The sequence below is a fragment of the Taeniopygia guttata genome, chromosome 4, assembly GCF_048771995.1.
Source record: "Taeniopygia guttata chromosome 4, bTaeGut7.mat, whole genome shotgun sequence".
Classification (NCBI taxonomy): domain Eukaryota; kingdom Metazoa; phylum Chordata; class Aves; order Passeriformes; family Estrildidae; genus Taeniopygia; species Taeniopygia guttata.
Genome location: NC_133028.1, coordinates 57162317 through 57176813, shown reverse-complemented (window position 1 = coordinate 57176813; position 14497 = coordinate 57162317). Strand labels below are relative to the sequence as shown.

Below are 14497 nucleotides of genomic sequence, written 5' to 3'. Positions count from 1 at the left end.
GATGGGCAGAGTCTAACAAGATGAAGTTTAATAAGTCCAAGTGCCAAGTCCTGCATTTTGGCCACAATAAACCCCTGCAGCATTACAGGCTGGGGATGGTGTGGCTGGGCAGTGCCCAGGCAGAAAGGGACCTGGGGGTACAGTGACAGCAACTGAACATGAGCCAGCAGTGTGCTCTGGTGGCCAAGGAGGCTGATGGCTCCTGGCCTGTATCAGGAATGGTGTGGCCAGCAGGAGCAGGGAGGTCACCCTTCCCCTGCATTCGGCACTGGTGAGGGCACACCTTGAGTGCTGTGTCCAGTTCTGGGCCCCTCAGTTTAGGAAGGATGTTGAGACACTTGAGCAAATCCAGAGGAGGGCAACAAGGCAGGTGAGGGGCTTGGAAAACAAATCCTGTGAGGAGCGACTGAGGGAGCTGGAGGTGTTTAGCCTGGAGAAAAGGAGACTCAGGGGTGACCTTATCACTCTCTACAACTTCCTGAGAGGTGGTTGTAGTCAGGTGGGGTTTGGTCTCTCACCAGGCAGCAACTGACAGAACCAGAGGACACAGTCTCAAGCTGCACCAGGGGAAATATAGGTTGGATATTAGGAAAAAGTTTTTCACATAAAGGGTGATAAAGTACTGGAATGGTCTGCCTGGGGAGGTGGTGGAATCACCATCCTTGAATGTGTTTTAAAAAAGACTGGATGTGGCGCTCAGTGCCATGGTTTAGTTGAGGTGTGAGGGCATGGGTTGGACTTGATGATCTTAAAGGTCTCTTCCAACCCTGTGATTCTGTAAGGAATGCTCCATTTGCTGTGCTACACCAGTTTGCTCCTGGAGGGATGTGTGCCAGGTGAGACAGTGCAGATATGACAGAGGTGCACTCAAAAGAGAAAAGGAGCCCCATTTATAAAGTTACTGTTTTGCAGGAAGCTTCTCACTGGCTGCAGGATTGAGGAAAAGTGCTAAAGGTTAGAGCAGGTGAGAAACAGCGCCTGGGATCTGTTCCTGGCTCTGCTATTGCCTTGACAGCTTCTCTTTTAAAGCACACATCAGCTTGTGTGCTTTAAAAAGGGATTCCTTCCTGAGAGGGCTCCTGAGAAGCGCTATTAAAAAGCACCAATGGAAGTGCCTCTGAGACTTCAGCTGTGAAGTGACACAGATTTGGGGGTAAAAAACTGAAAGGAGAACTTCAGCTTTTGCAGTTTCCAAAAAAGCCCAGTGTCTGTATTGGGGATCTGTTCAGCTTCTCATAAATTGTGTAAATAGCAGCTCTTGCTATCAAGTGTCACAGTCCTTGGCAAGTCCATCAGCTGCTTAATTTAGAGTCTGCACATGACAGAAGAGGTGTCCTACTAGCAAAGGTGTCCAGTAGTTCCTGGGTGATGGCAAATCAGACAGCAAGAAAAAGGCAGGAAACAAAGAATAAAATATCCATTTTCACCTAGAAAGGGAATGCTAAAAATAAGCTGCACTAAGATCTGTGTTATTTACTATATTCTGTACCCAGAAAGGACAAGACAGTTGAAAATGTAATGTATAAAACTACAGCTGGGTAGTGAAGACTAGGGGAGAGTGTGAGAGGAGGTTAGATAATACAGACAGAATTTAAGTTTAATTCTAAATAATCTACAGCTTTGTATTAAACTTCTTTTTCTTTTTCTTTTTTTTTTCAAATGCTGCTGTTTGCTAATAACAGAAACAGATTTTATTGGACAGGCAGAAGTAGCCTCTGTTGTGAACAATTTTTTACGCTGTTGATTTTGTTCATTGAACATAAGCATGAGGGGCAGGTACTTCAGTTTCCAAGCTGGTATGTAGTACTAACCATTTCTTCACAGAAAAGCGACTGACACCCTGAAACACAGGCACTCTAAGTGGCTCTATCAATGAGCAATTATTATCCCTCATGCTGTCAGCTTCAGCAGTCTCCCCCAAAACTCTGATCAAGTAATCATGAAAACTAAGCTCCAGCTTGCTTGCCATGATTATTGATAAAGCTTTCTGAATTCTTGTCAACAACACCGACCAACGAGTTTCTCTTGTTTTCCTTTTGCTCAAAACTGGTGGTTTACCTCTTTCTTCCATTATTTCATTCAGCTGAAAATTGAAGTCAGGCACACAAAGTGAAGAAAAAGGAAATCTACTGTTTCATGAAACAGCCTCGTCTGAGAGCTGTTTGAAATCTTTTCTGAACTTGTTGGTGCCTAACATTCAAAAAACAGTCAAAAGGAAACAGCAGAATAAATGCTGGGTAAAAAATTACAATTTTGTATGTTTGAAAATGTTTTAGATAAGCAATAAAAACCTTCCACATAGAAAAAACAGAATATGAAATTGATAAAGAAATCCCATGGTAGTTAATTCCTGAAACATGCAACTACAGTGTTTCTTGATCATAAATCAACCTGCAGCCACAATTCTGCAAGGGATAAAAATTTAAGAATGAGAATTTATCAGATAATTTTTAGGGTCCCAGATTTCTTTTCAGTGGTGGCACCATTAGTTCAGTAAATTAAATCTACAAGTTCTGTTCTTTGCTACTTGGCAAGAGCACAGTGGATTATTTCCAATATATTACTTCATTCATGTCAAAATGCAGGTGCAGGGCTTGTGCTCCAACACCACCACCCAGCACTTTATTAAATCCCTTCATTATTGCCATGTTTCTCCTTGTCCTGTCAGTTGCTAGTGATGCATTCTTGTTCTAACATTACTTTGGCTCAGCACCAAGTGAAAAATGAGAGTGAAAAAAAATTCTCTCTGAAGATATACAGAGAACACGGAGTTAAATTATTATACTTTAAGGAAAGGCAGTTTTACTCATAAATACTGCTGGAACACTGTGCTCAAAATCTGGGCACTTCAAGCTTGTCAGTGAAACTACCTTCACAAATATGTATTTCTGTGTACTGGCAGTGACAATTTGCATTTCTGCGAAAAGACTGTTGATGTGAATTTTACTCAGAAAAAAATTAGCTGTGGGTTTTTTTTTGTGACAGGACTTTAAGAGTCAGTGGTTAAAGGCAACTTTCCTTTCTCACTGAAGTGTCATCAGGTGCTGTCAGCCAGTTCTAATGTGATTAGACTTCTGAGTGGATAGACTACCAGATTAGTACCAGACAACAACATGGGGCTGGGGTGGGGGGTCCCGTGTGCAGTGCTGTGTGTCCAAGAGATAATGTGTCAGCATCACCAATTTTTCTTGTTTTAATTAGCAAAGTATTGGTTCAGTTATCCATCCATAAGCAGTATGAAAATACTAGTGTGAGAGAAACCTCCACACTCAGAAGAATAAAATCTGTAACCAAAGACAGTACCAGCACAACTATCTCTTAAATAGCAAGAAGATAATTTTTAAAGTATGCTATTAACATGACACTGGAGTACAATTAATAAAGGTCAACCCATTAGAAGCACTGGATCTCATAAAAACTTCTTCATTGGCCTGCATAACCGCAAGTGTAGCCTAAGCCTTCAGCAATCTCCATTCGCTCTTTGCCAGTACAGAACACATCAAGGTTATTCAATGGGGCCGAGTACCTGAAGGAGAAGGCTGTCCTTTTACTACTCCATTTTTAGTCTTTTCTTCAGAATTCATTACTTCTTTGTAGATGAGTTCTGGAAGAGAGAATTGTGACAGTTACTGACAGAGGCCAGTGCCTGTGATCAGGAACAAAACAACTACCACACTGTGCTGTAGCCCTGAGCTTCCTAAGTCTGCCCTGCCTTGTCTTCCCAAGTCTGACAGCTCTACTCACCTAAGACCTCTCTCTTTCATTCCCCTCCTCTCCTCTCATCTCTTTTTGGAGATGAATGGAGACAAATGGGAATCAACCAGAGCAGGAGAACTGTTTAATGCTGCTTTATCTAGAAGAGCCGCAGCACAGTATCACAACACCTTTTACTGTGGCTAAAATTCTGATGCGTTGCCTTGCTGAACAGTATTCTTCTCTCTAGATGATATCCCTGGATTTCAGTGAAGCACTGGAATCCACACCTCCTGAGTTAACATTAACCTATGTAGATAATGATAGCCCTCAGAACAGTTTCCATATTTTTGCTGTTTTTGCTATTTTGTCACTAAAAGACCCCTTCCCATGTTAATTCTAAACTGCAATTACCTTTCCATTCCTCGATTGTATGTTCCCTTTCATCCAGCTGTTTATCATATATCTGAGGAGGAGGCTGCAGGAAAGAAACACAGCTGTTTAGTCAATTGTCAATTATACTGTAAACAATCAGGACTAATTACTTAATTAAAGATAATTTCTCCTCTCTCTTTTTGCAATCCATCCTGTACATGCAAAAACATCTGAAACACATTTGAATATTAAGGAGATTAACACTTCTGGAAGTCAACTCTTTTTGTAGAAGAAATCAACATACTTCTCTGTTTTCATTTCTTAAAAAGGAAGCATAGCTGCAGTTGAAATAAAACCCACATCAATAACATCATTGTGCTTGTACTGAGCCCTGAAACTCCACACCTAAATTATTTGTACCAGCAGAGAGGTATTGTCAAAATACCAAACAAATATCAGTCTTGATTAATTAGTAGTAACATTAACATATTAATTTTTAATTTTCTTCTTAGATTTGCTGCTATACAAACTTTACAAAATAACTCTAATTTTTAATTAAGTCTCCCTGCGACAGTTATTCATATTCCAAATTGCCAAAATTTACAGTATGTTTTTTTATCTAACTTTACTTTGGACAGAAAGTTTTGGGTTTTTTTTATTTTATTGTGTTTCTTTTAGTTGATGGGAACATCAGAGAACTGAGTGTTACTGGAATTTACTGAGACACAGGCACCTAGAATTTCAGGGAGCCTGAACACCTGCTTTTATTGGGCAACTAAGTCATATGTTCATTGCCTCTCCTGATGCTGTCTGCCAAAAACAGCAGCCAAGGAAGGCAGAAGACTTTCCCCTCCTTCCTTCTACCAAGAAGCTCCAGCATCTGAGGAAAGATTACATAATGAAGATGGAAACAAGATCCACAACATTTTTCTTGCTCAGATGTATTTCCTCTGACTTCCATCTTGGGCGCTTGCCGTTGTGTCCCCTTCAAAACATCCTCCTATTAAATGCATATTTACCAAGCTGTTTCCCTGAATCAGTAAGAATTTAGAAATTTTCTCTCAGGAGTCTAACTCCATCAGTCCATTAAGCCATTTGCATGCTACAAATACAACTGAAAAAGTAATAGCTCAGTGACATGGAAAATTACATGATAGCTGAACTGCACAAGTCCACTGAAAACAAGGGATGTTTCCCCAGCATGCCATTTGTATCAGGGCTGAAGATAAGGGGATTAAATGAATTTATAGATTACTAAATCTCATACCTGAGAAGGTGCTGAGGAAACATGTCATGAATTAAAGTGAGTGCCAGACCTCAGCATGGGTACCCAAGGTTTTGTTATATCAGCAAAGACACAGCCCTGTAAGAGTCTGAGTCCCAGACCAATGCAGCTGTTCTCTTATTCATCATAAACACTCTTCTCACGCCTTTCCAGAGAGTCCTGATACCACCAAGATCAGCACAACCTCTGTGGGGATTCTGCGCTCCTGATGACAGTGTTGTCTGAGAGCTGGATGTACCAGAGTACAGGTGATCCTCTCCCCTGATCAGTGGGGTGTGATAAGTAAGCTCCACTCCTCCAGCTGAGCCTGCTGGGCTCCTGTTCAGCCACCTAGCCAGCCCTGGAACATGCATTTCCTACCAGAGAAAGCTGGCCAAGCCAAGGAGCAGCAGAGGAGGTATTTGGCTGAACTACAGCTGAACCACAGTGACAGAGCCACCTCTTCTCTTCCAGGTGCAAAGGGAACAGGCAAACCAAGAATATCCTGAAAGTAGCTTTCTAAAAGCTTCAGGGAAAAGCCTACAAAAAACATAGGTGGGGGTAAAATTGCTTCTTTTTACACCTCAAAGAGAAATACAAGTTTTTCTCCCCAGACAGAAATAAGAGGATATATTTAATTTACTACTTTAATTCCCAAACATAAATTGCATAATCAAAAGGAACAAGTGATCAGATGCACCTGTTCTCAATTCACACAACCACAGAATCTTTGCCTTATTTATCTTCTAATTTATTTCAGCTACATCTTAAGCTGGGGTAATTAGCTAATAAGCACCAAGAAAATCGTCACTAATCATTGCGTAGATTAATACACTCTTGAAACAAAGGCATTTTCCAGGGAGAGAGCCCACAATAATCTCACTCAGTACCGAGCTCCTATTTTTCTCTGGAGCCAAACAAAGGAGAGCAACCAAGCTGTCCTTCACACACTGCAGGATGCCAGGAGCTGCACCTGCACAGCATTCTACTGCTCTGCCAGCGCTGACATTGCAGACTTTTTACTTGTGAGTTAGCAGAACCCACAGCTATGAGATGTGGCTCTTGGCAGGCATGAGGGAGCCAAGGGTGACAAATATGCAGCAAGACAGTAGCATGAATAAATCCCTGCTCTTCACAGAGGCAGGGTATGTAACCACTCTGTGCAGGGCATAGTCCAGTGGAGCTCTGCTGAGAGGCCAGGCCTGTGCTTCACACTGGGAGAAGGGAAGCTTTCCCATCAAAATTCCCTGAGTCCTCACCTTTTTATTGATTCAAGGCACAGAAATGAGCTGAGAATACCAAAACTATTTTGAGAATATATCTTCCCACAATTCTCATTAATTCATAGGAGAACCACAAAGCTTAGTACACTGTTATCAATATATTGTTATCCCCTACATGCTGACCACCCCTTTTCTACTAACTTGTTTGTTTTGTGGCTTTTTAAAAAACCAATTTCTAAAATTAGAGGGAGGTCTGGAGGTTTTTAAAGATAATAAGAAAGAATTGTCTCAGCAATGGAACAATCAGAGCAGCTGCCATACCAACGCCCTCCTGGGCACCTGATTTTAGTCGTGGTGCAAAGCTTTGCCTAAAACTGACTTTGCTACCTAAATCAAACATCTTAGAAAATGACTGAGTTCATAATCATTAACTTTCCATGTGTATGCAGCTGCAGTGTTATAGGCGTTCTTATAAACCCTTCATACTGCACATGCTAAATGAGAGTTACATAGTTTACTTTTTTAAGGTGTCTGAAAACAGACTGGGTGTGGCACTTGGTGCCATGGTTTAGTTGATAAGGTGGTATTAGGTCATAGGTTGGATTGATGATCTCCAAGGTCTTTTCCAACCCAGCTGATTCTGCGATTCTGGAGGTCTCAGAAAAAGCACGGAGTTCAAGTAGTATCAAATCAAGGCAGGGTGTGGATCAATCCTATGGGTGGCAGCATCCAGGTTCAGTTTAAGGCAGCCATTTTCTCCCCAAAACAGATTTATTTGCAAGCAGTTGCACTGCCAACACTAATGAAGAATATAATTTATTTTTGGATGCAGAAGCAAAGGAATTAATTATATTTTTTTCTTGTAGGTACTAAAACACCCCCCTGTTGTTTCAATGGCTCTTGGCTTTTCCATTTTACAAATTGATTTTCAAAATATTTTTGTATTAAATGTAACATTCATTGGACATAATAAAAATTTAAAAAATACCAACCCAACAGGGGTTTCTTTCTGGAAAAAAAAAAAAAGGCAAACAATTACACAAAACCAACCAAAAAAACAAACAAAAAAGCAAAATACACAAAAGACAAGGGGGGAGTTTATGTTGTCAGATAAACAGCAAGAGACTACTGGATTTGTTAAATACCATTGTAATATCCAGAGAGGGGAAGCTTTACACTAGAGAAAAAAACCAAAACATATGTTGACACCGATGTATTCTCACTTTCCCAAAGAAAACAGATCGGTTTGTATGCCAATGCTAGAAGGCAAGGGAAATGGGCTGGAACTCACACTCAAGCAAACCCTGCCATCTCTGTCCCTGCCTCTGCAGGGCTAGTGCCAGCACAGTGGAGACCTTGGGATGAGCTGTTTTTAGAAAGCTTGGCAGAGTAAGGCCTGAGTCTGCATCTCTTCCCAGAATTGCAGGGTCTGGGGCAGTTGTGGAGCAGCACAACGGAGCAGCGATGGAATTAGCAAGATAATGCACATAAAAGAGGGACTGAGAATGCAAACATTAATGGTGTGAGGTTAAACATCTTGTTAAATAGCTTAGGTCCTTAGAACAAGTGAATACAAAAATTCCTTGGTGCTTTGCTGCAACTTAAATTGTGTTACTGACACCATTCATATATTTATTTTTGCAGTGCAAGCCCAAGTACACCAGTGTGCTTGTCACTAGAGGTCTGGCATCTCTTTATTAGAAAGTTCTTGGGATTTCACTCTGTATTGCCAAGGGATTCCACAGTGGGCTAGGGATGATTTCAGCTATGGATATGGAAGAAGAGATGACTCTGGGCCCATTTGTTCCTTGGATTTTCTGCAGAGGCTTTTGGAAAACTCCACACATTATGTGCATCAACGAAATCATAGACTGAGCTATTTCTGAACAGCTGGACCATAAGGATGCCATGCAGCAGGAGTCAAGATTACTGGGCTACACGCAGATGACTGAACAGCTTGAAGATACAACAAGCAAGCCGGAAAAAGATTAAAAGATTTGGTTCAAAGAAGAAAATAAGAAAAAAAAATGCCTCTTTCTTCTCTAACCACTCCTCCTCACTGACATGAACAAAGACTTTTGCAGAAGCTGTGTTCAGCTTCCGTAATCAATCAGCTATGAATGGATAGATGTTGTTGAGGAAGTATCTGTGCCTGTGCACAAAGCAGAGCTGTACACTTCTTTTGTGAGACAACAGATGAACACCATCAATCTCTGAGCAGAAAACCAAGCCCTGTAACCGAGTGCTAAAAAATGTGGCAACTCATCGAGGGCTTTCTATACAACATCTATACATACAGAGCTGACCAAGAGAAAAGAAGAGCAGAAAAGATGCACAACCTGACAGCCTTGCTTATGTCATGCAGTGAAGGTTACACCTTCTTTGAAGTGTGTTTGCCAAGGTCACAGAGCTCTCCAAAGTGCTTCTCCATCATAACGGATGTTTAGCACTCACAGGTAAAAGAAGAGGTCAGTGATTTTTTTTTTTTATTCTGACATCTAATTTTTAAAAATTGTATTTAACAGCTGGTCAGTTAGTTATAGATCGTCTATATAGGGCTAAGACAATACAGCAGCAGTTTCTGTCCTGGACCTCAGACTGAGAACCATAAACCAAGGTTTTTTTCATTAGTAACACTGGAAACAGCATCACATTAATAGAAGGGAACACACAGATTGGCATGCACAGAAAAATGAATGATAATTCACAACTAAACCCCCTGTGGATGGTCCTAGATGCAGAAATACGCCAGTGAAATATAAATCCTATGAAAATAAAACCAAGAATGAAAGCTGTATGAGTTACAGTGAATAAAACCCCACAAAATCTATCACTGCTGTAAAATACTGTCAGACATAGAGGAATGCTTGAAAGGAATATTTTTAACACCTGATCTTTCTGAGTCATAGAAATCTCTCTTCTAATGGATGGCACATATCAAATAACAAACAATAACTGCAGGTACAGGAAAGTTCAAGATAAATTTTGAAACCAGTTAACAGAAACGTCACATAATAATCTACAGCAAATTTTGCTACTGGATTTGTTCCCATGAAATGGAACAAGTTTTCCCAAGTAGGAATCAATATGACATCATACATACATTCAAAAGGTTCCAAAATGGAATCCAATATGACATTAATGGTTTCTTTGAATATACCAATAGCAAAAGGAATAACTTTTCTGTGCTAAAGCAATGTGTAGGAATCCATTTTATTTGCAATTTGATCATTTTGGGATAAAACCCCGTGACCTGTGAATAGGTATAAACATTAGGATAGATATGAAAGATTAAATACCAGATTCAGGATTTATTCACAAATCATCTCAAAGAAGGGTGAGAATATATAGCAGCTTCAAGAAAAAAAAAAAAAAAAAGCAGCTGGGTAATTTAAAACAGTCTCAAGCACAGAATTTTCAGACAGGAAAACAGAGAAGCTAATATGTCATCAGGGAGATACTGAGATTATCTACAATAAACAGGATAGTCTGCATGTAGACGCAAGAGATATTGTAAACCTCTTCTTTCCAGAAAACAGAACCAGAGCAATTGGAGGGAGAATAGGTATCATGTGTGTCATTTATTCATAGAATAGTCCAAATTGGTGTTATATAGCTAAATATTCTAACATCAAAGTAATAAACATAAAAGCAATAAACATAATATTTGTGGAACTGATACAGTTGTGCAAAAAAAAAAACCCAAAACAAAACAAAACAAAACTTCTAGGAGAGTCTTGAACTAAAGAATAAAACAGAGAAGTAAGTTCTGTAAGTTCCTATTCTGATTTTACAGTAGACCTCCTGTATAGTATTAGTAAATAATACTTTTGCCCTGTGAAATTTTGTTTTCCTACATTTAAATTAGGTGTGAAGATTGATAACAGATTTCAACATCTGGGAATTCCACACAACCCGAGCCATACGTGTTCTCCTGTACATGTTCTGCATGTTCTCCTACTTTTTAAAAACACATATATTAGTGTCATTGGCTGAACACAGAAATGATCTTAACTGTAATGCTATTCAAAATAATTTCAGAACAATGGTGTATGCTCTGGGGAACCTCACACTGTGACTTTCTCATCCGAGATACTGTGGCAAGCTGCATGTACTTAAAAGAACCTGGCAAACTACCTATGTTAGCCACAAGAATTCCCTGTAAATCCAAAATCCACAGGTAAGCTCAAAAGCTGTGCAAGGCCTGTTTCTAGCTGTATGTTGCTGTTTCAGAGCTAGTGAGGGCTTTGGCTGAGGTTTATTTCATGCAGAAGTTCTGTGGGAGAGCCACAGCACTGTTTGAGTAACCTCCTGTGGCTGGTGAGTAGCAAGTCCTACATCTAATAACAGCTCATCTTCCTCTCTGGGTCAGGGAATCACACTTGGCTTTTAGGGTCACCAGAAGAGTTTAATGCTGGGACACATTGTGGGGGAAAGAGTATTGCATTCCCAGCACTTCCCATTTGTGCACGGTGTTTGCCAAGACTGGCAAACATTAGAAACATTAGAACAAGATATAATAGTTTTATTTCCTTCACACAGTCTCTGAAAGACCATAAACTTATAATAGACTTATAAAAAGAGACTGTACCTGTCTCACTAGTCTGCTTTTTAACTGGGAAGGGCTGTTTTATCTGTTTCCCTCACATTTATAATGCTGTAAATCTGAGCAGACACTGAGGGTTGTTACCTCCAGGTTAAACTTTGACACCGAATTCTCTGCTTATTCCCTGAGCTGGCTTCAGTGCTCTGCATTGTCTACTCCAGCACATGCTGACATTTAAAAATGCTGCAACAGCTCACTTCAAAATTCCTGTCACATTAAATGCTTTCAGTTACCTGTCCTCTCATGCTCCTGAATGAAATGGACTCTGTACAGATGCCTGGCTGCTTTTGATGAAGACATTTACTGGGGAGAAGGAGGAATCTAACTAGATAGCAGAAGTTACCTAATTCCCCCCTCTCCAGTGCTATACTGGCTGAAAATATCATCTTGTTTAATATCATTGTATCTTAATTTCTGTTATCCCTACTGTACAGGATTACTGATAGTGGGAGGAATTCTGTCTCATATCACAATATGGGAGGAGAACTTTAAAAAATCCTAAAACATCCCACTACCAAACCTTTAGCTACATGATGAAAGACTTCTGTGGAAAAGTGCTTATCAGGTATTACAAAAAAAAAAAAAAAGAGTGCAGTGAACATGGGCAGATGCAACACGCTGCAGGCTTCTAAATCCCAGTGGGGGAACCAGGAAAAATAGTGGGAAGTTAAGCATTATGCAAGTGACCAAGCACAACTCTGTCACTAATTTTCCCATTGCTTTCATGTCAGGTTCCCTGGCTGCACATTTGTAGGGCAGTCTGTGAAAGAGCAGGGTTGCCTTATAGAGTCTCATCATGCTGCAAATTCAACATTAACGAGCCACATGGCCATTCTTAGGCTTTGAAATGTCATTCAAATACTATATTTTGTTCAGTTGTACCCTATTATAACTACTGTGGTTTTGTTCAGTAAAGTCAAATTTACAGAGTCAGATTATTAGGTGAATAAGCAAAAGTATCTACCTCTCCAACAGCTAATTTGTTGGATGTTTTTAGAAGTCTTTTAAATTCTAAGCCTGCTATCAATTTGGTAAGATCCAACAAAAATACGAGATTAGTAATTTCCCCATTGCCCATGGCATTAGGAAATATTTACTGAATTTGATCCTAACTCTTCTGCAGTTGTAAAAGGGCAGATATCTCAGTGGAGTACTTGCTTTAGAAAACCCTTCTGAGCAAGAACAGAAAACCACCAATATTCTACAAATAGTTTTGGGGTTTTTTTCCTCCAGAAAATTATTAGTAAATTACTTATAGCTAACCACTGAAGGTGTATCAGCATGAACAGATGGATATTTATAATTTATAATTTCATTGTGAAAAGAAAGTCTTCCAATTTAACTTTTCCTCTGAAAATGAGACTGGCAAAATAAAGCCCTATAAAGTACTCCTAAATAACATCCTCTGAAAAAATCCCATGTGCTGGAAATTTCATGGGGGTTTGAACATTCAATTTACTTTTGAAGTTTACTGCACTTTCAAGAGCACAGACTGAATTGGAGCGTATCACTAAACAGAAGTGATTTAATTTTACAAGGTCTTCATTTCCTATGGTGGCTAAATCAGATTTCTAAACCTGTTTTCATATATTTCATAGAGGGTATTATATATTATATATTAATATTATATATTTCATACAGGCACCTCTCTGAATTTATACCTATACCCATTATACCATACCTTTTATACCATGTCACTGAAGTGCTGACAGATTACACTTATCCCTGTTAACACCAGCCTCACCAAGGCTTACATGGGGCTTGACAGGATTAGAAGAAAAAATCCATTTCTGTTCCTACACAGTGTATACATGATACTGTGCATTAAACCATAGCCCAGGAAAACACCTGAGCCCCTCTTTCATTTTGTGGAAAAAAGTTATGTCCTGCTAAGCTTTTTCTGAATTCTGACTTCAGGATTTTTTTCAGAATCCCAATTATTTTTTTGCTTAATTCTCCTCCTCTTTACATATATCTTTCAACACAGACATAAAAAGTGGTGTTTGCTGTCTTCCACATGGAAAGGTTTGGAAAGAAAGATAGTATCTTTTGCCAGATTAATTTCTATAGCTAAAAAGGTGAGCTAGTGGATTCAAAATCCTTTCTAGAAGAAAGCAGAAAATGGCTTCATATTCTTGAGGTGTTTTTGTTCCTCCCAACTATTATCAGTTAATCTAATAGAGAGATATTCTGTCCCTACAGATGTCATTTCACATCAATCCCCAGACCACTGCTGTCGCAGCATTGTTTCTTCCCAGCATGCTCATTATCCTGCTGCTGTAAAGCAGCAGGAATCCCTGAATCCCATTTGTGCTTGGCATTCTGAAGGGAGGAGTGCTGCCTCACTTACCGCCTCCACCTCTGCTGGGTCGTACCAGACATTAATGTATGGATGCTGTAAGGCTTCATCTACTGATATCCTCTTGGCCGGATCAATGACCAGCATCTTTGATAAGAGGTCCCTGGCTTGGCTGGCTGGAACAAGGGAAGCAGACAAACACAGCGTTAGTACAAAACAACCTCTGCCTCCAGAGGAGGATTAGTAGGGGTAGGAAAATAGCAGTGGCACAACCCTTTGAGGAATTGGTCGTGTGTGTACTTCTGCTCCCTTGCCTCCTCATAGCAAGAGCTCTTCAGTAATCATTTTAGGTCTGATTCATTAGAAAGATGCCAAAATCAGGGCTGACACCATAAGCTCCCTAACAAGATTTAGTAACATTTTACATATGTGCAGATTCCACACAGAGGGATGAATAATATCCCATGCTTGATATATCTGTGATTATTACCAGGATCCAAATACAAAAGTTCACATAAAGAAATCTAAAGGCATGGCATTACTAAATCAAAGCCTGAAACTTACAGGCACTCTTAGACTGGCACAGAAAAACCTCCGCACTTCTCTGGATGTTTTAAAGTTTCTCACCTAACCTGCTGTGAAGCATGAAACATTTTAATGAGGTATAGAGATTAGACTAATCTTAAGGCATCCCCTTAGAAGCAATAATTTCAAATCTGTACCCTTGTGGTATGGAAGTGTTTGGAACTGCTTGAGTCTTGTTTGTTCTGCATAATGAAATTTAAATCAGTGGGGCACATAATCCTGCACTGCATATACACACATATATATAGATATATATACATCTATATATATATATACATACAAACATTGAATTTTACATTGCAGCATTGATTTATTTTACCTGATAATATATTCCATTGTGCCTATCAGGCAAACAATGCCACAACAAAGCCACAAACTCAGCTTTATATTACCCAAATGGATTTTTCCTAGTTGGAGTTTGTAAAAAATATAATAACATCTTAACCCACATG

At 39.6% G+C, this 14497-nt stretch overlaps 1 protein-coding gene across 20 annotated transcripts in view; it reads right to left on the bottom strand.

The window, feature by feature from the left end:
- MAPK10 (mitogen-activated protein kinase 10) overlaps positions 1 to 14497 on the bottom strand; it is a 146489-nt gene that overhangs the window by 9905 nt on the left and 122087 nt on the right. For all 20 annotated transcript variants that reach the window (XM_072928670.1, XM_002189264.6, XM_030271829.4 and 17 more), the window contains 3 exons: positions 13512 to 13636; positions 4108 to 4171; positions 3527 to 3604 (listed from right to left, as the gene is read on the bottom strand). In XM_072928670.1, coding sequence (XP_072784771.1) covers positions 3527 to 3604; positions 4108 to 4171; positions 13512 to 13636 — 267 coding nt within the window. The remainder of the gene's footprint in view (positions 1 to 3526; positions 3605 to 4107; positions 4172 to 13511; positions 13637 to 14497) is intronic.